Source organism: Acipenser ruthenus, chromosome 8, assembly GCF_902713425.1.
Source record: "Acipenser ruthenus chromosome 8, fAciRut3.2 maternal haplotype, whole genome shotgun sequence".
Classification (NCBI taxonomy): Eukaryota; Metazoa; Chordata; class Actinopteri; order Acipenseriformes; family Acipenseridae; genus Acipenser; species Acipenser ruthenus.
The window spans coordinates 1,079,613-1,106,677 of record NC_081196.1 but is presented as its reverse complement, the minus strand read 5'-3'; the positions used below and the strand labels follow the sequence as shown (position 1 = coordinate 1,106,677).

Genomic DNA, 27,065 nt, shown 5'->3' with positions numbered 1-27,065 from the left:
TGTGCTGTGCATTGAACACCATAGGAGGAGTATTGTGCAACCCTAATATGCTTCCCCAACTCACTTCCACACAGGAACAGAGAACAGGGTTTTCACAATACAGAGCGAAACATCAAAACCAAACTCTTTAATATCTCTCTGCATCATGAAGTATAAATAGAAATATTAAATAATATGAATAGAAGAATTAGAACAGTCTGCTTATAATAATAATAATAATAATAATAATAATAATAATAATAATAATAATAATAATAATAATAATAATAATAATAATAATAATAGAGATTGAACAATAATAAGCATATAGAATGTTCAATAAAGTGTTATCGTATGATAATAATCCTGTGGTTTTCATTTCCTGGAAGAAATACAATATGTATTCAACATTAAGGCCAGCCCCCTCTTAAGGCTACAATAATGTGGTTCTGCTGCATTCTGTTTCAGAGAAGGCTATTCTCAGGAAAATGCAGATCACATGACTTCCACAGAACTCTGCTTACCTGCAGTGGGGGGGGGGGGGTTGAAAAATAAACAATAAAGCTATGAAAAGAAAACAGGGAACATTGGGTTTCAGTAAACACAACGACAGCTCAACACAGGGGCGTCCTATAGAGAGCCTTTCCTAGTCTGAACAATAGGCAATTCGTTTATCCTTCTTATTATTCCACCTTCAGCTTAAAAATGTACTGCCTGAATTTATTTATTCAATGCCAAGATTAAAAATAATTTCTTGTAGACACCCTGTTCACTGACCTGTGCTTTGCTTCTGCAGAACTGTCAGTGTAGTTCACTGAGCTGTCTTTATATAGAACTCTGATGCTTTATACCTGGTTAGTATTACAGTTATATTGAGATCTATATTCATTTCTATTTAGATCCATCCAGCTGCTCTGCAGACCTTTAGGAACCCACATTAAAGCAATTTGTGAGAATAACAGAAACCTAGCCTTTAGATATAAATGCAACCATTGTAATTGAATTAATGCATTTTGAATAATTAAAAGAATAGAATCGAATAGAATCATTTTGTTTTAGAAAATCGTTTTTATTGGTACTTAGGAGTACATTATATTAACATTTTATTACCCCACAGTTGCTAAATTTATTTAAGACAGGGTATGATTAACATGTTAAATAACAACATAATGTAATCTAAAGGAAATAACTGAATTGCCCTTAAAACCCAGCAGCAAACCCCAGTATGTTTTAATCACCCTTGAGACAAGGCTGGCAATAACGTATGCTACGCTTTCTACTACGGCGTACATACATAACATATTGTTCTGTCCCTTTAAAAGAAAAAAAAATAAGAGACAATGCTTTTTTCACCTTTCAAGAAATCACAGGGCATGCCTGCATCAGTGTTATATCATTTTGCATTTCTATCATTTATAGTTTTACCTCAAGGAAAAACAAGCGCTTTGAGCTTGGTTTAACTTGATACAACCAAGAAGTTCAATCCGCTGAAAAGGGACTTTTATTAGCAGTCCTATTCCACGAAACAAAATCATAACGGAATTCCTGAAGTGTAAGCATTTGTACAATTAAAAGCAAAGTGCGCATGAAGCATAGAAAGAGAGAGTGTAATGCTGCTTCACGTTGAAAAGTTTCTCTCAAACTGTTTCGTTTTTCACATTACAGGCTGTTTTGTTTTCACATTGCCAGGATTTCCAGTTTCTTCAGGTACGGCTCCTTGCCCACTTCAGCTGCACTGCTCTGAGGTACGGTATGTGAAATCTCATTAGCAGGAATTCCATTTAACACGTCTAACGGCTAAACAATAATTCAAATCCCACGGAATTCACAGTAAATGTATGCAATCCTTAAATACAAGTGAGAATTAGTATAAAATGGAACAAAGACACACAATTAAAACAAATACACGCAATAACATTCCTATATAATATGAGACAAAGCACGGAAACAATAAACCCTTGAAACACATTGCAGAAGTATTTAAACCCAGCATACACGCAAACATGTTTCAGAAACAATGCTTCCTGATGCATGCTGGCTGCTTCCTTGTCTCCAGAAACAATTAAACGAGTTTCACAGAATAGACCGCAAAGAATACATGGAAAAATGAATTCCAGAAAGTGTGGCTCACTAAACAATCTGTCAACTCCCACACAGTCTTGAGAGCTGCTGAAATAAACACCTGTATTGATACTGGTATGTACACGGACAGACCACTTCTATACAGCGTGTTTCCACAGTCCTACAACAGTGCATGAGCAATCAACCTTTCAAAATACGAAAGGGAACTGAATAAAATCAATGACAAGCGTTTCAATGTCAGCAGTCAACCCCAAGAAAGAAGTCCTGAAGGACTAACTAAGCTATCATAACATTCACAAGCATACAGTACAACCTGTGGCACTTTAAGGCAGGAATAAAATAAATGCAAATACGTTAACTATAATTAGGGCTTCTGATTTTCGGTTTTAACTGATAAAACCCCCCCCCGGTACAAAAAAATATTAAATCAGTGGATAGCCAATAAACATCGGAAAACACTGGAAAAACTGTGGAAATGGTTCATCTATTCACATTGACTTTACCCTTTTCCCATTAAAAAATAAAACCTGCTACAAAAATAATAATAAATACATTTCCCAGTGCTGCTGGACAATGTCCTGCCTTCCTGACTTGTATCTATCATTGATTTGTTCTGAATACTTTAAGCCCACCCCAACTACTGAGTGACAGCACATTCCTACATTTCTATTGGAGACTCTGCTTGCAAGATTTAAAACGAAGTTACAAATCAGGATTTAGGCTTGTTAGCGGGATTTAAAGCTGCATTACAGTTAAAATACGGAGGATTTAAAACAGAATTGTGGTGAAATGTACAAAAATGCCTACACACAAAAACCCTGGAAGAATGTGCCTGTGACCATAGGGATTTCACTGTGGAAGACAGCAAAGGAAAGAAGGTACAACTTAAGTGTGCAAGTACTGTCGAGTTATTATACATATTTTGGAAAGTAACCGAAAACACTAATTTCATTTCACAGTATATCAAAAACGAAAGCCCCGAAAAAAAACGATTTACATATAACTCGAAAATAGCTAACAATAAGCACTGGAAAATACAATTAATAAAACCCGAAAAACAGAAGCCCTTCCTATAATCTCTGTGTTCTGGGAATGCAGCAGAACACACTATTTTTAAGGTAGTTTCAGGTTCTGACTCTATAGAAAATGACACAGTAATTGTAATCTTTGCCAAGTGATTTAAAACCACTTTACTTCCATTATCAAAACATCCTTATGAACATGTGCCAAGAAATAAATGGGAGACGTACAGATGGACACCCCTCTATAGCTCCAGAATCAGATATTCTCAATAACTGAAACAAAATAATGTTCATACCAAGTTTCATGACAACTGGATAACCGGTTCTACAGATGCATGCAAAACCGGAAGTGTGATATACAGATACATTGATATACAAACAGACACAAAATCTGATAAAAATGTTACTACTAAGTGCGTGACAATTGGAAAAGGGCTTCACCAGGTATATGGAAAAAATGTGTGAAGTGTGCCTGCACTATATCCCCTTCACAGAGGGAAGTCTGTAATACAGCAGGGTTAACTGTCTTGAGAACTAGAGCAGCAAACACAACAAAAAAAACACAAATACCATTTCCATGTAAGTGTAGCGTTCACAGATGGGACGGGTGTATATGTAAGTGTAGCGTTCACAGATGGGGCGGGTGCATATGTAAGTGTCTCTGTAGTAAGGAGGAGTTCACCTCTTGACGTGCTGGGTGATGGTGACACAGCCGTGGTAACTCACACAGCGTGACATCGGTGGCTCTTCGGTGAGCTCTCCCGTGGAAGGGTCAAGGCTGTGGACCCGGTCGATGCCAATGCCGCTTTTGTCTCTCCCTCCAAGGATGTAAATCCTGGCATTGCACACCGTCACACCACAGCTCTCCTGTGTGGGGAAGGCAAGGGCAGTGATCGGGGATCAGCTTTCATTTTGTATTTTGACGTTACGTTATTTTTCTTTCTACATGAGTGTCACCCCACAGTAATGGCGCTATGGGTCAGCCCTATTCGGTAACAAAATAGAAAACTATTCCTGCTTACCACCGATCCAGGCAACGTTGCAACTTCACTCCATACGTCCATCTTCGGGCTGTAACTGTAGATCTTATCCACGAGTCCACCCATCACGTATATGGTGCCATTAAAGGAAACCGCATTTATGCAGCGTAGAGTAAAAGGAGCAGGGCTCACATAAGCCCATTGGTTTTCCACGGGATCATAGCACTGCACCTGTCGTGAGATTACATTGAAATTAATAAAACCATGGATGTTATGGATGAAGTGGACAATGACACCCCAACACAGTAGCACTCCTAAAATCCATCTCAGGGAAGCATTGTCCTTCACTTACTGTTTCCAAACAGTCCCCCAAAAGTTGGAGCTTACAAAATGATCTTCTACAGGAAATGCATTGGTTCTGTACTTTCGGGTAATGGCAGCACGTGGACAGATACAATGGAATGGGCTACCATTAGAATGGTACGCTTAAAGTCCCCACATCAAGTTCCCAACAACTTTTTACAAAATGATAATATAATGTATTTTAATGCATTCATTGTTTAAAATTTTGAATTGCGATGCATAGTTTCTTTAATCAGACTCCTTATATATTAATACTGGGTTCTTTGCCAGTCCTATTGTCTGAGCCTGTACTGAAGTATAAAGGATCGCTATATAGCTGCTGTGCTAGTGGTCTCAGTTACCTTGTTGGTGTTGGAGAAGTCATTCACTGCTCCTCCGATCAGGTACAGCATCTCTCCACAGGACACAAGCGCAGCTGAGCTCACCGCCTCCAAAAGAGGTGCGACGGGCAGCCACTCATTGGAGAAGGAGCTGTAGCGCTCAACACTGCCCATTCGGTCCAGGCCGTCAAACCCACCGACAGCATACAGCTGCACAGAGAAAGACAAGGAGGATCATTACTGCTGTGCAAACCCACCGACAGCATACAGCTGCACAGAGAAAGACAAGGAGGATCATTACTGCTGTGCAAACCCACCGACAGCATACAGCTGCACAGAGAAAGACAAGGAGGATCATTACTGCTGTGCAAACCCACCGACAGCATACAGCTGCACAGAGAAAGACAAGGAGGATCATTACTGCTGTGCAAACCAACCGATAGCATACAGCTGCACAGAGAAAGACAAGGAGGATCATTACTGCTGTGCAAACCCACCGACAGCTTACAGCTGCACAGAGAAAGACAAGGAGGATCATTACTGCTGTGCAAACCCACCGACAGCATACAGCTGCACAGAGAAAGACAAGGAGGATCATTACTGCTGTGCAAACCCACCGACAGCATACAGCTGCACAGAGAAAGACAAGGAGGATCATTACTGCTGTGCAAACCCACCGACAGCATACAGCTGCACAGAGAAAGACAAGGAGGATCATTACTGCTGTGCAAACCCACCGACAGCATACAGCTGCACAGAGAAAGACAAGGAGGATCATTACTGCTGTGCAAACCAACCGATAGCATACAGCTGCACAGAGAAAGACAAGGAGGATCATTACTGCTGTGCAAACCCACCGACAGCTTACAGCTGCACAGAGAAAGACAAGGAGGATCATTACTGCTGTGGAGGGTCTCCTTTTTATTGTGTTTTTCTTTATTGTTCAACATCCCCCCCTTGTTTCTGACAGAGCACTCGAGCAAGCTTCGTAAGACAGAAGAGAGAAAAGTGTAGAGGAGCTTTCGCCAGCCGCACTATAAACATGTATATAGAACACCTGAACCAGCTTCAGAAGATGTTCTGTTGAGAAAGTTAACGAAACAAAAAAAAAAGCCTGACTGAAATTAAAAAGTCTGACCACGGAAACACAAACTTTTCCACCATTTCCGCTCTCAAACCGTAGGGAGCGAGCCAGCAGCTCTGTAGAGGAATCACGGCTTCAGCAACAACCACAACATGCACGCTAGGAAAACAGCAGGGATTTATTTTTTTGACGGTTTTGCAACATGAAACATCAGCCTCTCCAGCCCACTTAGTTTGATTGTCCACCAGCTAGCCAGCTGTCACTTGCTTATTATAAGATGGCTAAACAAAAACAAACACACCGCTAGTTAAAGAACACACGGAAAAAGCCATCTTTTAATCATCCCTTTGCTTGCCTTCACTTGCCTTCGGTTGGCAAATCAACGTCTTATAGTTTTAAATAACGGCAACAAATTTGCAACACAGGAGTGATGAAAACACACATCCCGTGATCATACAAGACTAACCTCACACAAGACTAACCTCAAACTGCTCCAGCTCCTGAAAACACACATCCCGTGATCACACAAGACTAACCTCAAACTGCTCCAGCTCCTGAAAACACACATCCCGTGATCACACAAGACTAACCTCAAACTGCTCCAGCTCCTGAAAACACACATCCCGTGATCACACAAGACTAACCTCAAACTGCTCCAGCTCCTGAAAACACACATCCCGTGACCACACAAGACTAACCTCAAACTGCTCCAGCTCCTGGTCAGATGGTGCATCGTTCCTGGAAACAGTATCTGTAAACCCCACTTTGCTCCCTGAGTTTTCGCTTTGTTGAGTTTTTTGACTCTAGAAAGCAAATACACTGTATAACACATGGTGTGAACATTACCCTGCCCTGGAGTGTAGCCATCTTGTGCCTCCATCTGCCTTTAATTAGGGAGGCAACTCTAACCCAGGCGTCCAGCTGAGAGATGTACCTCCACACGTCACTGCTGTTGTAGTGGCCACCTTCAAAGAGGGAAGGACAATTAAACACAACCCTTTGTAAATGTCATTCTAAAGAGTGCAATAGTACAGTATAACACGACGCTCACCTGAGATGTAAATGTCATTCTGAAGAGTGCAAGCAGCAAACTCTGACTTGGAGTAGCCGGGGATGCTGGCAGCGGAGACCCACTCTGTAGTTTCAGGGTTGTACTTCTCAGTAAATGAGAGCTGTGTGAAGCCCTTTTTATCACAACCTCCAATCACTGCAATAATCTCAGACAGCCCTGTAAAACTGGAGACACACAGGCAAACATTAGTGTACTGCAGCCACGGAAAACAAACTATACCGTAATCATTCCAGGTCTCTCGCAAAACACAGGGGAGTGTACCATGCTGTATTTTCACTTGTCATCTTTAGCACCAATCAATGCATTTCTCTTTACAGAATGCTAGATTCTGAAAACTGCTTACTCCAGATTGATAGCTGCATGACATAAGAAACAAAATCAGACCCTAAATTAAAGATCTGCATTGTTTAATTCTGATTGGAGTTTTACTGGGTGCATGTTTACTGTCTGAAAAATCATTCTAACAACATTTTGGAGTAAATAGCTTTGAGAACCAAGCTCACACTGCATTTTTAATAAACAGTTACGAGAAGGAAGCCTGCAAGGACATGGCTCTTCTCGTAGGTAAAGGTGCATTGTAATACACTACACTTAACAATAGTGTCAGTGGTAGAGTCATCATACCTTCTTGGGTGTGTTCTTGGAGACCTCACTTCGTTCCCTAACACATGATACTTCCTGGCTTCCAGAAGCAACGGCCGACAGTCTCGGGAGTCCTGGATGACGTCGTCTGTTTCCACCTTATTAAAGAAATAGACAGGGTCCAGCAGCGGGAGCCTGACCAGCCCGAGCAGCTCCTTCAGAGCTCCCTGCCTGCAGGGGGCGTCGTGGTGCACCCACTTCAGCACGGCCTCCAGGACGATCTCCTCCCGCTCGACCGCCAGCTGCTCGCTGGACAGGAAGGCAGCCAGCTCCTCCTGGGACAGCAGCAGGAACTCTTCGTGCTGGCTCACCTCGGCAAAGTCCCTGAAGACGAGGGCCTGGCACTGCTCGCTCAGGGACTGGATGAAGAAAGACCTGGCGAAGCCCAGGATGCCCAGGCAGTTGGAATGATCAACGCGCTTCTCCAGAAACTCCACGCAGGCATCGCGGAGCACGGTGACCTGAAGCAGATCAGACGCCTGGAAAAGCTTCTCCACGCTCTCCTCCTGGATGTCCGCTTTGCCCTCATACATGAAGTTCAGCAGGGTCTCCATGGTGCAGGGAGAGATTCCCGGGATCTTCACCGAGTCCTGCCTGCTCTCCTTCAAGCTGCCGTGGAACATGGCTCGGAAGTAAGCACTGTTGGCTGACAGAGTGGCCCGGTGGCAGGGGAACTCCTCCATGCCGGCCAGGAGGACCACGTCAGTGAAGAGTCCACTTTGCCGGTAGGTGTTCAGGGTCTGGAGGATCAGTTCAGCGTGGCACGGTCCAGAGCAGAACTCCACGTGCTTACTCTGCTCCACCTGGGGCTCCCCCGAGTTTCCAAACCCCATTCTTAGGGTTTCTCTGTAGAGATTTTTATTAACTTGAAAGGAATGGTGGGTTTCTCTGTAGAGGTTTTTATTAACTTGAAAGGAATGATGGGTTTCTCTGTAGAGGTTCTTATTAACTTGTAAAGGAATGATGGGTTTCTCTGTAGAGGTCCTTATTAATCTCCTAACGGGAGATTAACAAGAAATGGAATTACTGTGATATCAACAAATCGCTACAGCATTGTTATTTTCCACTCTAATACCAGACTCTATTTACAAAGCTATTTAAAGACTGGGGTGTTTTTTTAACTTAAGTTGAGTTTGATGAATTACATTTTTTTTTCTCACTACAATATTTTACCAGAAAAAAACAAATACATAGATGCACATCTACTTTTCAAGAAACAAGAGCAGACATTTTCTTGTGTAGCCACGGTATTTACCAGCCTCGCTTGATATTAGGAAGCGCTCTTTATTTGATGTGGTTTCCTGTTTGTTTGGGTTGTGTTTTGGGCTCAGAGTACTGGACTGCTCCGTACAGGTAGCAGCTGAACTAGCTGGGAAAGTTCGTTTACCGTATTCCTCATGTATTTGCCTTCTTAGCGGAAATACGAATCCCCACAATGAACTACAGGGAACAGAATAAATGACCTTTTTCTTTGTATTTATGATTTTATTTATTTACAAAATATGTCAAATGCGCACACGTTTATTCAGAGACAAATCACGGAACAGACTGCACTGTGTGCAGCCAATAAATACGACCCAATCTGAGAACACATGGCTTGCAGTCCGTGAATTATAGATGAATTGCATGAGCTCAGCCGGGCTCGCCTGATAATGTGACACATTTGCAAGGGAAACGAAGCACATTTTGTGAATCTCCTCTCTATTGTTCTTATAGCACCCAGTATTTCTGCAGGGGCGCAGACTTTCCTAATTGTATTATTTGTGATGTGAACATAACAAATACATGTTATTATTATTATTATTATTATTATTATTATTATTATTATTATTATTATTACTGGTAATAATAATTGGTAATAGGCAACCCCGACTAACATTATTAATAATTTTACAAAACAAGCAAGTTAAAACAAATAATTCATAATATGTATTGTTTCAGTCACAAAATGATGTTAAGCAATATTATATTATCAGCTACAATGAAAAACACGACCCCTCTATATAAACACGAATTTGTCGGTGCAGAACGTGTATCCTGAAAGAAACACACACACTTTGCTAAACGAATAAACACATTAATAAACTATTAATATCAAACTAAATATTGCCACAGAGTCCTATACACACAGTACATGATAGATAGTAAACACTGAAGAAGCGGCGACGTTAGCTTACCTCTAGCCGTTCAGTCATGCGAGGTGCTGCGGGCAGTCCGGCGTGCGGTCCTGTCTTATGAAGTGGTGCTGCAGGACTGTCAAACGAACAAAGCAAATCCGGTTTAATAGCGTTTGCGGTCAGACTCAAACTGAAAACACTTCCAAATGATCTCGGGCGACATGGTTTTGTGTAAATAATAACAGGAAACCGGTTTGTCTGATTTCCACTGCCAATATCTGCCCTATTACTAATGTAGCCAATATCAAGCGTTTGTATTGCTGTTCCTAAATCAGCCCTGAGCAGAGCGATGAATGGTGTCACTCCGTGCTGTGTTATTATTACCCCATGTGACGTCAGTTATTATTATTACCCCATGTGAATATGAGTAGGGCCACGGAAAATTCACGGTACTTTTTCAAGAAATTCACGAATGACAAAAAAAAAAAAAAAAAATACATTCACGGAAGTGCCATTTTATTAAAAAAAAAAAAGTTTCTATTGTAAGCTGCCTAAAATGAATAGCGCATCAAAGAAAATCATTTATAACATTTAATGGCAGCTACTGAGTCAACATTTACACTGTAACGTTTAAAACAATATTTTAAAATGTAACAAACAAGGGTCATTTAAATGTGTTGGCTGAAAAAAGTAACAGACTTTTTATCCATCTAGCATGTTGTGCACGCACGCACACACACACACAAGCACGCACGCACGCACACAATAATAATTCTGGCCCGTGAGCAGAAAACTAGGTATTTGTTGAAGGCCAGCATCTTGCATCTTGTTGCAATTTCAACACTCGTGGTTTGTCTTTGTGGTGTAAAAACCTGTCCATACGCGGAAACTGCTCGTTCTGCATCCACGGGGTTTGGTGGAATTGACAAAAAGCTGCGTGCAATTTAAAGGCCTGTTGTCTAACTACTGTATCAGGTTTAAGAGTATTGCAACGCTTTGATTAAATTCGGTGATTAAATACCTGAGTGTATTGTGTGAAATGCAACGTTAGATAGACCAGGAAGAAACTGCTTATCTGGATGGCGTGCTGTTTCAAGCACTGTATTTGCAGATCGTTGATAATCCTACACAGAAAAAAGCAAGGGCAGAGCAAAAAAAAAAATGCAATCAGAAATGATGTCAATAAAGGTGATAGGATGTAAGCACGTTTAGCTGTCTCTTATGATTTCTCTAGTCTAGGCTCCACTAAGGGACAAACACATCTGTGAAAATAAAGGTAACACTGACCCCTAATGGTAGGATTAGGCCAAATATAAAATGCGTCTATTGCTACCAATACAATACAACATGTAACTATCCCAGTGCTAAATCCTGCGGGGAAACTCATACAATAGAGAATTGCATAGGCTTTGAGAAATAATATTGTAAGTGTCCCCCGGGGAGTCTTGAATAGCAGTGTTGTGTTTTTTATACTGATTTGAAGGTCTGGGTTCAATTGTTTGGTTTTGGAGCAGACCTGTGGTTTTAGTGTTAGGGTTGTGTTCAGGGTCAGGAATGTACATTGACAATGTGCAGTGCTGTGGGAAAGAGAGCGAAGAACTAATGAAGAGACAACGTGCAGTGCTGTGGAGAAAGAGAGAGAAGAACTAATGAAGAGACAACATGCAGTGCTGTGGGGAAAGAGAGAGAAGAACTAATGAAGAGACAACGTGCAGTGCTGTGGAGAAAGAGAGAGAAGAACTAATGAAGAGACAACGTGCAGTGCTGTGGAGAAAGAGAGAGAAGAACTAATGAAGAGACAACATGCAGTGCTGTGGGGAAAGAGAGAGAAGAACTAATGAAGAGACAACGTGCAGTGCTGTGGGAAAAGAGAGAGAAGAACTAATGAAGAGACAACATGCAGTGCTGTGGGGAAAGAGAGAGAAGAACTAATGAAGAGACAACGTGCAGTGCTGTGGGGAAAGAGAGAGAAGAACTAATGAAGAGACAACGTGCAGTGCTGTGGGGAAAGAGAGAGAAGAACTAATGAAGAGACAACGTGCAGTGCTGTGGGAAAGAGAGAGAAGAACTAATGAAGAGACAACGTGCAGTGCTGTGGAGAAAGAGAGAGAAGAACTAATGAAGAGACAACGTGCAGTGCTGTGGGAAAGAGAGAGAAGAACTAATGAAGAGACAACGTGCAGTGCTGTGGAGAAAGAGAGAGAGAAGAACTAATGAAGAGACAACGTGCAGTGCTGTGGGGAAAGAGAGAGAAGAACTAATGTCACTCTCCCTGTGGAAGACATGAAGAGAGATGTAAGAGTACAAGCTAATATACAGCATGTGAAGCAGGTGTGATTAGAGAAAGTGGGATCCACATCTTTGTTTGAACTAAATGCAGTAAACCATGCCTTTTCATATCATTACAGTACAGCGGAAGACTGGCCCATATTTCCCTACCTTGGCGTTTCAGCTGCTGTCCCGGAGTCTTCTGGGTAAGATGGATCACAGCACCAAAGCAGGATATGGGGGTCAAGACTGAGCAGTTACCATCATTACCAAGCCCCGCCCCCCAGGCTCAGACATCAAGAGGAAAGGTGAGAACACCCGACAGATGGACTCGTCAACCAGACAGATGCCAGCCCTCCAGGCATGGGGCTGAGGGTGGGGGCGGGGCTGTGAGTAGGGGGCGGGGCTGAAGGTGGGGGCGGGGCTGGGGGTAGGGGGTGCGCAGTCTTTGTAAACCTGACTGATGTACAGGACAGCATCAGTTGTATGACGTGCAGTGCCAGTGTAGGCATCCAATAGCAGATTACCAGCAATCGATCTGAACATGCTGGGTAATCCATTGACAAACACTTTATCATAGAATCCTTTGTTTCTTTTGTTTTTTTGTATTGGTGTTCCAACCATGTGAAACAGATTAAAGAAAGGGCGGGATTCTCAAAGCCATTTGCCCCAAAATCATCATTAGCACAACTGCTGTCTGAAAATAAAAACAAAAACACCAGATACAATTTAAGCAGTGCTTGGGAAACTGAAAAAAGGCTGAAAAGGTTCCATGAACTGCAGACCTGAATGAATTATTGAGGAGATGAAACACAACAGGAATACATGTTTTTGTGCAACATGGGACGAGGGCTACTAAACAATTCTCTTGGCAGCTTTTTCAGGAAACGGGGGTGTTGTTCTGACCAAATGAACCTGCATAGGCTGAGCTTGAGTATATCAAATGAATGATGGTATAAATCCAGCAATGCATAACTTAATACTGTGCTTCCACAGACCACAGCCCGCTTTAGAACAAAAATACATGTGCCATATTTATACTACAAACCATACCAGTCGCGGTACATCAGTACAGATATTAGTATTAGTATTAGTATTATTAGATATTGCTGAATATGACATTTATATATAAACAGTTCAGCTGTTTCCTTCTGTGAACTCTTCACAAGTCCTTTCTTTACTGAGATTGCTAATATGCATTTATCCAATAGGGAGCACCAGAGAAGTTCAAATGACATCCAGTCATAATGCTTGTTAGCCACTGGAGGGAGTCTGTCACTGGTTGGAAATTTGCATACAATACCATTGTATGCATACAATGCATTTATACTAGCATCCACCAGGAGGCAAGAGGCATTTAGAAATTACCGGCAACCGTTTTAAAAAACATAAATTCCAGAAAGATAATAGCTTTATTAGCCAATTTAAAATGTCTTTCTTTCTTTCTTTCTTTCTTTCTTTCTTTCTTTCTTTCTTTCTTTCTGTCTCTCTGTCAGTAATCAGCACCCACACTGTATTAATATTGTCAAACAGGGGCTCCGTGCTTTGCAGCTTCACCAAATGGACGTTCTCCCGTGAGACACAAAGTGGACCAGAGCGTATTGCTCATTACTTTGAGAATGACAACAAGCGAGCACGGCTTCTTTGTTAACCCGTGTCTCAAAGTACAAATCAAAGTGAGCTGCACTGTTACAAGCTTGTTTGAAAAGTTTATAATGATAAAGTGTTTTTTCATATCGGTTTGCAGGCACCGATTGAACACACGTGAAAGCATGGTAAGGCATAGGCAAGCATTGTAAAGCACGGAGAGGCGTGGTAAAGCATGGGGAAGCATGGCACACCATAGTAATCTATGTTCAATGTATTTATATAACCATGGGGAAAGCATGGTAAAACTACCAGCACACTGTGCTTTTATAAGGGCTGCACATGTGTTGTTTAAGCATTAAATCAAACTGAGCATCTCCTAATGTGTTTACACGGCTGTAACATCTCTAACAATGTCATCATTCAAGGGAATTCCTCTGGGATCTCCCTACTCCATCAGAGGAAAGAAAAAGTGGGAATGTCCCCGGCAGCCAATATAAAAGCTTAGTGCACCTTCCCCACCTGACAGTCACAGTGCAAACTACTGAGAAGAGACGACTGCCACCCGGGCCCTGTCTATTCAGTGCATGCAGAATACTATCCGCTCTGAAAACCCAACCCGAAACTGGGGATCTAACAAGTGAACCATTCCTTATTAAATCACTATCAGTAATGATAAGACCCGCTGCTTGAGCAAGTCATCGTGGATGAGTAGTTCTGAGCTGCAGCGATGAGAAAGTCCACATTTCAAATGACTGGGAGGGAGAATTCTGCTCATGCATATATACAGTCCCATGAATGTGCCTGAAACTTTCACTTAGGAGTCTGGAAAATAAGCAGCACTGGCACTCTCAACACTACTCCTCTGGAAAGCAGGTATGGGAGCCAATGTTTTTCTGAATTAACTATTGCAATGCATTATTCAGACTGTATCACAATGTTAGCATACAGCGCAGCATGTGATCTTAACTTGCAAACATGAACAGTTCAGCTTGATCTCAATTTCTGTCAATGTAAAGATGTGTTTGTGTATGAACAGCTACTTTTCAAGCTAGTGTTAATGTTAACTGTTCCATCTACATCTTGCTAATAAAGGCTGCTTGTTCCATTCAGGATATACTATGAAGAGGCACAGTCTGTTGTTTAAAAAGTCATTTATGCATTGCAATGTTGCCAAACCATCAGATTGCTGTACAATATATTGATTATGGTATTACAGTACAGTATATGAAATGCTGTGACTCATGGCTCAAGCTTTGCTGTGTCTATAGTAACAATCAGCTGAGCCCTGTTTACTGGCAGCTGTAAACCACTACAGATGCTACAGGTGAGATGTGATTTGCGTCATCATGAAGTACTGCATTGTAAAATCTGAATATAAAGCAGGTATACGGTGTGTGAATCAGGGATCAGTGAAGTGTGTGGAGCAGGGTTAGGGGAATGAAACGTCTAACAGAGCATGTGAGAGAGACTGTCTGTAAAGTGTATAAAGACAGGGTCCTGTTAGTGAATTAAAGGACTCTACCGCAGTAAACTTTTATAAATGGAGGTATATGCTGTCGTTTAGATCAGTTGAATAACCCTCTGATAACTGCAAGAGTTTTCACCAAGAAATCAGATAATGAAGCACCACGAGTGAACGCCATCAGCTTTAGGACCCTGCAGCTCCGAGCTGCTGTGGGAAAAACAAGGGGAATGTGCACTTCCCAATCCCAAATAAGGAATTTCAAGAGAATGATGCAGGATATTCCTACAGGATGTCTAAACTGGCTTATTTAGCAGAAAGGTACAGAGCTTCACCCAGCTGACACACAGTCAGGGAGGATGTGTGAGCTTCACAAACTCACAATGAACTGGATCTGGAGAGGGGAATAGAACCTCAACAAGGTAACCTTACAGCATGTCACTTTTATTAGAATGCATAGATAAGAAGAACTGCTTAAATACAGAACTGTGTAACTGTGCCTGCAGTGCTATGAATAAATATTCAAGGAAAAGAACAAGCCACAATTCACAGAGTTAGGTATTGCTTAGAACGTCAATCTACACAAGAGCAAAGTCTTCGATGTGCTCGTAAATTATTATAAATCAAATGTTTTTTTGCTGCGTTTGTTCAACATAATATCAACACATCTGGTGTATTGTTATTATTATTACTATTATCATGAACAACGTGCTAGGAATGACCAGCATTCAGAGGTACAAGTTTATGCTAAGGAATGCATATGCCTGCAAATGTGTAAAACACTTCAGTTGTGTTTGTGTGATTGAACATCTACTTTGGAACTGAATTGTCAGTCTCAGGTCGCTATGAAAAACAAACCTTGAGGGAAAACTGAACAAATCACCAGCTGCTGCTAAACAAGATGTTATAAGATGATATGAGATGAATTAGTCTCTGAATGTGTCGCCTTCTTAATCCTGTCAGGCTTTTAAATTCTTTTTTAAAAGCTTTTTTGAAGATGTGTTTCCTTTTTCTTATGATAATGACATCACAACACAGAGACACGCAGATGGATCCTGTTTTCTCTACTTCTTGTCACCAAGGAAGTAGTAATCAGAGAAGTCAGATAAGAATGACCGTGTCACTTCCTGTAATTACAAAGAAGCCTAGACACAGGGAAAAAAACAAAACAAAACAAAACAACGAAAAACAAAAAAACTGTGGAAGATATTCATTAAAATGTTCACTCAAATGTTCAATTCTCCATACATAAAGATATAGTAAACCTATATTTGTTTATTTTTTAAATACCTGATATATCATGCTTACAGACTGAAGGAAAATGAAAAGGATGACAGCATCCCCACCACCTGACCAGCAATTGGGAACGTGAATGACTACCCTCACCTGACTTCTCCCCATTTAGCCCACAGAACGAATACCAAACCAGTGAAGAAGTTAGAACATATTTCAGGAGCGTATTCATTCTAACTTCGTTCAAACTACAGTTGGATGACCTTTTTTTTTTACCCAGCTTGTATCCTTTAGAATAATCCACCCACCCACACTGGATGCAATTGAAGGAAACTCACTGCAATTTTAGTTCACACAATAAAACACTCTGAAGTGCTTTCTTTTTGTTTCAAATATGTAATGCGTGGCCCGAGGGCACAGACTGCTTTACAGAAGAATGTGTGTTTTTAGACATTTAATACCGAGGTTACAGTCCTTTCAGTGTGAAAGCTCAGTGTCTGGGGCTTCCCCAGTCTCATACCAGATATTGAGACAGACAAAAGTGCAACCAGCAGTCAGGTAGCTGGTACAGGTGGCAGGTACCATTGCTTCTCCAAAGACACAAGAGCTGCCGACACATGGATTTGAATATCCGTGCCTTTCTTCTTGTTTGGGTGCTGCACCGTTTCATTGCAGGTTTGTGTGTGTGTTTCAGCGCGATGGCCGTGTATCTCCTGTTGCTCTTGATGGCTGTCAGTGAAGTGGAAGCTACATTCCGTCCTCGGCAGCTCTCCCCATGCAGAGTGGTAAGTGATTCCTCTCCAGCGGGTCCCCTTACCCAGCTGGATCTGGGGATCTCAACGTGTGTGTGTGTGTGCGTGTGTGTGTGCAGGTTTGACATGCAGATCAGGGCTGTAACAGCAAACACATGCTGCAGTGCATCTGACAGTAAAGGGTTGTGGCAGACTAGGGGAAGAGGAAAGAAAAATGTAGTCCAGGAGGGGCTAAAGGACTACATCCCCCAGAATGCCAGGATGCAGTTCACCTGGCACTAATTAGGAATAAATTAAAACAAGGAGATTTAAACAAGGAGAAATGTTTGTTCAAGGCAGTCTCCAGTCTGTGTGAAGGGAGAGCTGCGTGGTTTTGTTTAATAGGTAAACGGCTTAGCCGTCCAATGTTAGGTAATGCTGTCAAAAAAGTTTAGTTAGCGCTCCAAAATGGAGTTAGGTATTTGTTTTTGTTTTGATCTACGTTCTTTTTATTTTGAAGTAACAGACAGTATATCTGACAGTAAGGGTGTTGTCATGATCCTTCACTAACTGGTCACTGTACCTTGAAGTAACAGACAGTATATCTGACAGTAAGGGTGTTGTCATAATCCTTCACTAACTGGTCACTGTACCTTGAAGTAACAGACAGTATATCTGACAGTAAGGGTGTTGTCATGATCCTTCACTAACTGGTCACTGTACCTTGAAGTAACAGACAGTATACAGTTAATTTGTGCCACCTACTGGGGAGTGTCACTCAGTTGCAAGGAGGGTGGAGAGCTGTGTAGACGTGCCTCAGATGTATCTGGAGTATCACAAGTTAACCAGCGGGCTAAATAATAGAAGCACCTGGCTCTGTGACATAAGAGTTATAGAATGGAACTGTGGAGCTAGGCTATGTATGGTCTGAAGCATCTGACTGCTCAAATAAATGTGCTTTCTATGCTGCCCTCTGGCCAACATCAAACCAGCCTGCCCAGCGTTACAGTATATTAAACTAACCCCAATACCGCCACTGTGCAAATAATTAATAACGGGTTCCGATGGCATATCAGTCTTTTTAGTGCAGGGGGGGCCAAAGTCGCCCTTCCACTCCTGGTCTTTGTTCCAACCCTGTTCTTAATGTTTAATTGAAGCAATTAAACCTCCATCCAGACCCTGAAGTCATGTGATAGTGAAGTAGTGTGACAGTGAAGTAGTGTGACAGTGAAGTAGTGTGACAGTGAAGTAGTGTGACAGGGAAGTAGTGTGACAGTGAAGTAGTGTGACAGGGAAGTAGTGTGATAGTGAAGTAGTGTGACAGTGAAGTAGTGTGACAGGGAAGTAGTGTCACAGTGAAGTAGTGTGATAGTGAAGTAGTGTGACAGTGAAGTAGTGTGACAGGGAAGTAGTGTCACAGTGAAGTAGTGTAAAAGGGAAGTAGTGTCACAGTGAAGTAGTGTGATAGTAAAGTAGTGTGACAGTGACACTTCAACAACAGAACAATGTAGCAGATTGCATTTTCGCACATTGATAAACCCGGCCCCTTGCGTTTCAGTTTGAAAGTGTACCTGGAATCATGTTTCTTTTCTACAGTGCAGTCAGTGGTGCAAATGTCCCAAGTCTCTCCCATTCTACTGTGTCCCTGCGCGTCCCTGTTGAGACAGTGTGCTGAGCAGCTCCACTGAGGCCGTCTCCTGCTGCTCTGCATTGTCTCTCCCATTCTACTGTGTCCCTGCGCGTCCCTGTTGAGACAGTGTGCTGAGCAGCTCCACTGAGGCCATCTCCTGCTGCTCTGCATTGTCTGTCAAACATTCAGGGTGGAGCTCCACATTGATTGACAGTGCAGTAAATCACGCTGTGTATTTCCTTCATGTATTTAAAGCTGCAGTGTCCCCTAGTCAAGTTAAACTCTAAGCTGTGATGCTTGGCAGTTCTTTTTGGCTTACCAGTTTGTTTATATTATCTAAGGTAGTTTTAGCTCCAGACACACAAGCTTTGTCCCTCCTTGGAGATGTATGTCTGCTCTCTGTGATCTAAACAGCTATTCTCTATCTATTACTGTATTAGCAGCATTCAGGGTGTTTGGATGAAGGTAAGCTGTGTTTAAGCTCAGGCTTAGCAAAATGCATACAAAAGGATAAAAGGCAATCTCTGTACAATATGAGTTAATGAAGCCTAATATCCACCACTTGTGCTTAAGAAAAAGGGAACTCACTAAAATCAGACAGAGCCCCTGCGGACTCCACAAGAAGTTCAGGAATGGCGGCTATTCACCTCAAAACCACAGTTTGGCTTTTACTTTAAATATTACTATTCTTGATACGCTGCAGGATAAACAAACACAACAATAACGTATTATTGGGTAGCCCACCAGTGCATTGCAATTGAAACTGTTTCAAGTGCAACATTTAAAAAAGAAAAGCATGTACACAGGGATGTGCTCTGAGGGAATGGCATGCATACTTCAATATGATGTTATTATAACTATACTAGCACGATCGCTCAAATGGAAACAAGCCCTTGTGATTTTAAATAGAGCATGCACTCTGTTTATAGCAGCCTGACAGTGTACTGCAGGAAGAGAGATTTAGCTTTGAATGAGTTGAGATGCCATGTTAACAGGAGCTCTGTTAGTGCAGCTCAGGATACAGAATACAAATAAGCAAACATGCAAACTACTCAGCCCCACCGCTTTCAATAGAAACAACATGCACTGACCACAGAGCCATTTCTGCTATTCAGTATGTGCCCTTTACAGAAATGAAGAATCAGCCATTTACAATGCTTTTCAGGTAACACTTTACATGGTGTCTCTAATTACTGTGTATTTACATAGTAGTTACTTAGTAAATACATGTGTACCTACACATCATTACAATGTTATTATGCATAGTTACAATGTACTTAATGTGGAAATCTTTTTTGCACGATATGTGTAAGCACCCGATTGTATCAGATAAGGGTCAAGGTTAGAGTTAGGGTTAGGGTTATTGCGTGCAAAAAGATTACACAGCGATTAGAGACACTTAATGTAAAGTGCTAGCTCTTTTATTATTGCAGTCAGAACTGGTCAGCTGGCTTTAACTATGGTTAGAGGATAATGACATTTTCAATTACAGTCTGAAATGACTCTAAAACATGTTGTAACTTCCACGGATTGTGACTTTCTCCCTAGACCTTTCTGTCTCACACGCAATTTGTTTATTTTTTTCTGTCTGCTTTTTGCTTGTTAAAATGAAGCAATACCACCCCCGCAACAACTGGAGATTATATATATATAGGATCATTTTGAGCTTGACATGACTGTCAGAAACACAATTATTGCTGCTAATATGATCAGAGACTAGAGTTGTTCAGCACAATAAATAGTCAAATCTAATCACACCACTGCTGATATCACAGCACTCGTTTTGTAACCTTGCTTTAACACTGAGTCCTGGTGAATGTTGTAAAGCAGGTGTGTGGTATACGGGATGGAAAGGTGAGTCCTAAAAATGTGCCTGTAACTTTCTTTCTTTCCATTACCAAGAAAGCCTGAGGTTCAATGGAATGTTTTTTTTTTTTCCTTCAACTTCTTCACCAATCTAAACATTACCACTCAAATGTAAACTCATCATCTGTCTGGATGGTGAAATTATAAAGGCTTTTTGGCAGTTACTTCATTAAGTAAACAGGGTAGGCTGGGAAGAACTCGAGGCCCATCAGAAGCAAGGAAGGGACTGCAAGACATGCTTTAAACCAGTCATGGACGTCAAGGGCCATTCTACCCAGATATTTATTACAAACATACCTTTAATTACTGAATTAAAACAAGTCCACGTTGTGCCAGGAATGTGTTGCAGTCGTATACAAACACCACCTTTTACAATAAACAGCTCCAGACATTTTGTACGTAGAATCGGCCCTTCACCAAAATCAGATGGAATGCAATACATCCGGACCTTTGTTAGCTCTCATTAGTTTTAAAACAGCTCATATTCTTCTAACATGTACAAACAATTCCATTTTAGGATACAGTTGTTTGTTAATGTACGTCGGAAAAAAAATGCCAGCCTTGTGCCAGAAACACTCAAACATTAGTCATCTTTACTTCCTTCCAAAGCTTGGACAATTTATTTTTTATTTTTTAGGAGATCAAGAAATGCTTTAAACTAAAGATAAAAAAAGTGACCCCCACCCTCTTGGTGTGCAGAACAGTCAATTTCTAGTTTTGAAACCTTAGTGGTTTCTTTTTTATTATTTTTTTTTATATTCAGTTTTTATAAAAGTGGTACAGACTTTACATTAGAGTAAACATCTGTCTCAAAGTATGAATTCGGTATCTACAGGAGCTTTGCAGTTTGTTCGCAATGAAAATCAATAACTTCAGATTGCACTACGTATCTGACTTCCAGTTTTTATTGCAGATTGTATAGACTATATTTTACAGAGTTGCTATGCAAATTCTAACAAAGAGTGCACTTTGCTCTGGATGTTTTATAGAAGGAGAACAGTGCCCTCAATAACAATAGTTTCCTAACTGAAAATAAACGACTCTGACATTTCAGAAAGGGGCAGGCTGTTTGTAGTCTCCGGTTGTGTCATATTCATTTGGAATTGCAATTGGTTTTATGTCTTTGTAGTAGAGAATGGTGCTGATTATAATATGGACTAAAAATGTTTGAGAATCAAGGCCAGTGTGTATTTAAACAGAATGAGCCTGACTTCGCAACACTGAGCATCACACCTGAATCATGACACAATGCAGTCACTCCTCTGTGTCAACACACTGAACTGTATACCAGTTCAAACTAAATTCAACCCAGAGGAATGGCAATGCCAATGGTACAACAATATATACACAAAGTCTGCACAGTCCTATTCTATACATTACAAAGCTGTAATGTTCGAATGACACTGTAGGACTCAAGCAGGCCAGTTCACTGAGTTTATAAGCGGCACTACAGTGGACTTGGTTCATTAACTGCATTGATTTGGGATTTGATTGTTTCTTGTTATTTGCTCTGACCTCTTTTTCCTGTGTTTAAGACACATGGCATTCAAACAATATGAGTCAATTGTGTACTATGCTAAAACAAAGCATGTTACCTACATGTCACAAATCCAGGACACTTGCTTTTCCATTTATGAGTTTAATGACAAATGATTGGCTTTAGTATTGCTGTTCAATGCTTGTTTTTGTATTTATTTAACTCTAATTACTTGAGGATGGGTACTATATATCCAGTGGTGATGCCACACATTAGTATTCATACATGTTTCACAACTTGTGTTGAACTTGAGTGAGATGAACACACCCAGCACAGTGTGTAACATTGTGTTTGTTTGTTTCCTCAGGTAGAAATGGATGTTTATTGCAACAATATGAACCTGAAGCAGATTCCTTTAGAGCTCCCTCCTGGTTTCCACAAACTAGACTTGTCTGAAAACCTCCTCCAGAACATAACTCTGGAGCTCCTGCCTTTCAAAGACTCGGTGCAGCAGCTAGACCTGCATTCCAACAAGATCCAGTTCATACAGCCGGGCCTTTTCCAGCATATGGACAACCTTGAGGTCCTCGACATCTCCAGGAACTTCTTAGATGTGTTTGCACAATCCAAAACTGAGATTGGGCCGTTGCCCAGCATTAAGACCCTAGACCTCTCAGGAAACAACCTCTACACTGGCATGACTGTCTACTTCCTGCACGATGCGCCAGCACTGAGGAACCTCTCTTTAAGTGGGAACAGCATCACCAAAATAGAGGCCGACACCTTCTCGGGCTCGCTGGCTCTCAGCAGCATTGACCTCCACAACAACGTGGTCCTGGAAATAGAAGACGGGGCCTTTGAGTCTCTGCAGAACCTGTCCGAACTCAACCTGTCTATGAATTCAATCACCTGCATCACTGATTTCAACCTTTCTCAACTAAAGCTGCTGAACCTCAGCAAAAACAGCATTGAGTCTTTCCATACAGCAGAGTTAGACAAGGAGTATGATCTCTTATACCTCGATCTAAGTGAAAATAAACTACTATACTTCCCAGAGCTCCCGAAGAGGAACAGACTGATGTATCTGGACTTGTCCCGAAACATCATACAAGGCGTTATCACAGGAGCAGATGAAAATGACTACATTTCATATGGTTGGTTCAAAGCAACGAACCAGCCCTTGAACAGGACTCTCTTGGACAATGGCGTTCCCTTTACCAACCTCTCAAGTCTTCTGTATTTAGACATGAGTTACAATGAGATCAAAAGCATCCCAGTGGAGTTCTTCAGCAGCATGGGCTCACTGGAGTTCCTCAACCTGAGCAATAACTGCCTTGAGAGCTTCACGAGCTCCAGCTCCAGCTCCTTAAATTCCCTGGACACCCTGGATCTGAACTTCAACGCGCTGCGGAATCTGTCGTTTGCAGAGAACACGCTCAGGGCTCTGAAGCAGCTCTACCTGAAAGGTAACAATCTCCAGATTTTAGCACCAGATACTTTCACCAACCTTCACAGCATCAAAGTCATAGACCTCCAAGAAAACCACATGAGCGTGTGCGGGTGGTACCCCCGACTTTCCAACTGGGGCTCCACGGTACAGGAAACCGACTGCGTCTCTTTCATTGGGATTCCAACACTTCGTTACTTATACCTGTCCAGTAACGCTATCCGATCTCTTCCCCAGTACGCCTTCAGACAGACCCCTCTTCTGCTGTTGGATCTATCCAAGAATCCAGGAATAGAAGTGAACAGCAAGGCCTTTTCTGGGCTGGAATCGTCCTTAATGTTCTTATCCCTCAATGGAAATAACCTCCCAGCGCTGAACCCGGACCTGTCGCTTCTTACCAGCCTTAAAAACTTAAATCTGTCTGGAAATCTGTTAACCGGGCTGCCTCCTTGGAGTAAGGACTCCTCCTTGGAGGTTCTGGACCTGCAGAATAATGTCCTGATCAGCTTGCAGTACAACGTAGTGCTAGTCTTAGAAAAAACCCTAAAGACCTTATACCTCGCAGGGAACCGTCTAAGCTGCTGCAGCAACCCACGCTTCCTGCACATGGTCCAGAAGTCAGTGATTGACATCCCTGATATAGACTCTGTAACATGCCAGTATGTGAAGAATTCTGAGTACACAGAGATCAGCATCCTCAGAGTCGCGCAGGACGAATGTGACCAGCAGGATGTTAGAAGTATAAGCATCATCATTACAATTACTACAGCCCTGGCACTGGCTGTGGTGCTCGTCGTGCTTTCAAAATACTGCCATCAGCGGAGACTGAGGCCAGAGGGCAGCTATAAGGCCTAGAGGAAGTGAACGTTCTCAGTTGATGTTCATTAGCTAACAGCCTCTTTAAAAAGCCGTGGTTTCTTTGAAAGCATGCTGACGGTTGTGAAAGTTAAAAAACTGGCGTCCAAACACGAACTGAGACTCAGTTTTGTTTTGACTTTTATTCAGAATAACATTAGTGAAAGAATGCTGTGTGTGCGAGCGTTTGGGCTTGTGTTGTCAATATTTAAAATGTATTCCCTGTAATGTTGTTGCGATTGGTGGTTACAGCTGATTAAATGCATAGTTACAGCGATGCAGCATTTCACAGTAACACACCATAACAGAGAAACTAGGGTAACACTTTACATGAAGTGTCTCCAATTACTGTGTATTTACAGAGCAGTTACTTAGTAAAGGTATGTGTACTTACACATCATTACAATGTTATAATGCATAGTTACAATGTACTTAATGTGTAGATCTTTTTGCAGAGTATATGTAAGCACACAGTTGTATCAGAAAAGGGTTAGAGGTAGGGTTAGGAGGGTTAGGGTTAGGGTTAGGAGGGTTTGGGTTAAATCGTGCAAAAAGATTTACACAATAAGTACATTGTAACAATGCCTGATACCATTGTAATGATGTGAAAGTTGAGATGTATTTACTAAGTAACTATTCTGTAAATACACAGTATTAGAGACACTTCATGTACAGTGTTTCTTAAACTAGTAGGCTACATGTTTGGGAAGTATTTCACAAGTTTCTTTTAGCATTTCTACATGTCTTGAGACTGTTTTAAGCGCATGGATGACAGTTTTTGTTGCTGTAGATTTTACAGCATGTGTTCTATGCAATGAAATTTTGATAAGGCTTCATTTTAAGTTCATACCAACGTTATTGCCTCGTAACTTTTTAGTACAGACAACTGTATAAATACAATGGTCTGTACACATGAATTAATGATGCATTCAAGCCTATTCAGATTGATGCTGAACTCACACAGCTTCTTCATGATCATTACATTGTTATTAACGGCACTTAAACTGAAGCAATAATACAATATGATGAAAAGAGAAGGCTCGATTTCTTTTAACCAAAAAGACTGAACTTGACATTTTTACCAAATTATGATATAAAACATATGTGTATTGTGTCAGGTATTGTGAAGACGCATGTATTTTTTATCAAAGGCCAGTTGAAGACGTTGTTGCAGAATTATTAACTGGGGTTACATGGACATTGTGGGCATAGCGATTTGTCTTGTAAATAAGTGTGTGTGTGTGTGTGTGTGTGTGTGTGCATGTGTGTGTGCGTGTGTGTGTGTGTGTGCATGTGTGTGCGTGCATGTGTGTGTGTGTGTGTGTGTGTGTGCATGTGTGTGCATGCCTGTGTCAGTCAGAGAGCATTTAATTCCATTGCATTTATTTGCATTACTCAATGTTATCTAAGAATAGCACTACATACCAATAGCTTCGTTAGAGGATTATATTTAACAGTATTGAACTAAGTTTTGCTGCTTTTCTTTTCAATTAAGTATTATAATAATATGGGCCCTTCTGTACAGGAATGGGTCACCAAAAGCAAACTGTGAGATGTTTGGTGTGCAAGTTCTAACCCCTCAGTCACAGTGTGCGCGATTGCACAGTGTGCGCGATTGCACAGTGTTAAGTTTCCTATCTAGGTATCGATTTGATAATGCGTCATGGTTTTCTTTTTTTTTTTTTAAGTTGTGGCAAGGTAACTTCTTGAACTCCATAGAGTTCACACCAACTGTTTTAGAATTTCTACAAATGAAACTAAAACTCTGTGACCGAAGGGGATATTCACTGCATCTGTTTCTATCAAGTTTAAAGGCTGATTTGAGACAATCATGATGATTTTTACCGGGTTAGCTGATGGCCCTCACAGCTCTGTCTATCAGTACTTTGCTGCTTTTATATTCACGCTTCTCTTTCCTCTCATTAGGAAGTAGTGACAGTATTATGCATTTGTTGGCTGAGGACAATTTAGGAAAATGTTGAATTAAATTTCAAAGATGTCTTCTTGTGTTTTCTTGAGGGAGGAAAGGAGCAATGGACTTTGAATGTTACATACATTAAATTGTATATTATACTGTGCTTATATCGTACATGAAGCGTTTATGTTGTTTAATAATTCCATCACAAAACCCACAAGGCCGCACCCACATTCAACGCCTTTGCTTTTTGAAAAAGTGATTTTCAGTTATATGTCATTTCAGAGTATTAAAAATTATGAAGGATTTTGTAACATAAAACACTACAGGCCAAAGAGGTTATGATGTGGATATACAGAGCAACAGAAGCGTTTGAAATGAATGTATCAAAGATATGGAGTTTTTTTAAACAGATATTTATATGTTTTGTCTCCTATTTGTATGTAAAAATAAATGATCTTTAAAAGTACTTTTTTTTCTCTTCATCATTATATTTAAACATTAGCGATTCAAGTCACAACTGAATCACAAACGAAAATAACCAGAATTACCAGCACGACTCAGGACTGACATTCCCCAGAATTACCAGCATGACTCAGGACTGACATTCCCTCTGAATTTAAGCAAGCCACCCTCCTTGTTTTCTTCTACCCTATAATCCATTCTTTTGGAAGATTCTCTTCCGTATTTACCTTTCACACCTGGGCGGGCTGAGAATCGCGCACCATTGATGTAATACCGAACAGGCTGTAGAGTCGACAAACAAATATATTTTTCAACAAAAACTCAAATACTAACATATGCGGCACAACTGGTAGATACGGTGACTCACTGAGAACATGAACAAAGATATTGTCATGCCCAAATCACAAGCTCCACCTGAGTACACCCTGGTACAGACAACTGGCTAAACTGCACAGACCGACACAC

At 41.2% G+C, this 27,065-nt stretch overlaps 2 protein-coding genes across 5 annotated transcripts; one reads left to right on the top strand and one right to left on the bottom strand.

The window, feature by feature from the left end:
* Positions 1 to 1,027: 1,027 nt before the first annotated feature.
* LOC117407013 (kelch-like protein 35) lies at positions 1,028 to 10,037 on the bottom strand. The gene is made up of 7 exons (XM_059027957.1): positions 9,722 to 10,037; positions 7,527 to 8,540; positions 6,882 to 7,066; positions 6,677 to 6,795; positions 4,768 to 4,956; positions 4,106 to 4,294; positions 1,028 to 3,950 (listed from the first exon to the last, which is right to left on the bottom strand). Exons 2-7 carry the CDS (start codon positions 8,375 to 8,377, stop codon positions 3,762 to 3,764), a joined length of 1,722 nt encoding a protein of 573 aa, XP_058883940.1. The 5' UTR covers positions 8,378 to 8,540; positions 9,722 to 10,037; the 3' UTR covers positions 1,028 to 3,761.
* Positions 10,038 to 14,173: 4,136 nt separating this feature from the next.
* On the top strand, positions 14,174 to 26,613 carry LOC117405547 (transforming growth factor beta activator LRRC32-like). 4 transcript variants are annotated; one of them, XM_059027956.1, is made up of 3 exons: positions 14,174 to 14,392; positions 16,909 to 16,999; positions 22,290 to 26,613. In XM_059027956.1, exons 2-3 carry the CDS (start codon positions 16,990 to 16,992, stop codon positions 24,218 to 24,220), a joined length of 1,941 nt encoding a protein of 646 aa, XP_058883939.1. In that variant the 5' UTR covers positions 14,174 to 14,392; positions 16,909 to 16,989; the 3' UTR covers positions 24,221 to 26,613. The 4 variants fall into 4 exon arrangements, with proteins under 4 accessions (XP_058883939.1, XP_033864591.3, XP_033864590.3 ...); XM_034008700.3 differs by having other exon boundaries at positions 22,286 to 26,613; XM_034008699.3 differs by lacking the exon at positions 14,174 to 14,392 and adding an exon at positions 15,283 to 15,403 and having other exon boundaries at positions 22,286 to 26,613.
* The last annotated feature ends 452 nt before the right edge of the window (positions 26,614 to 27,065 follow it).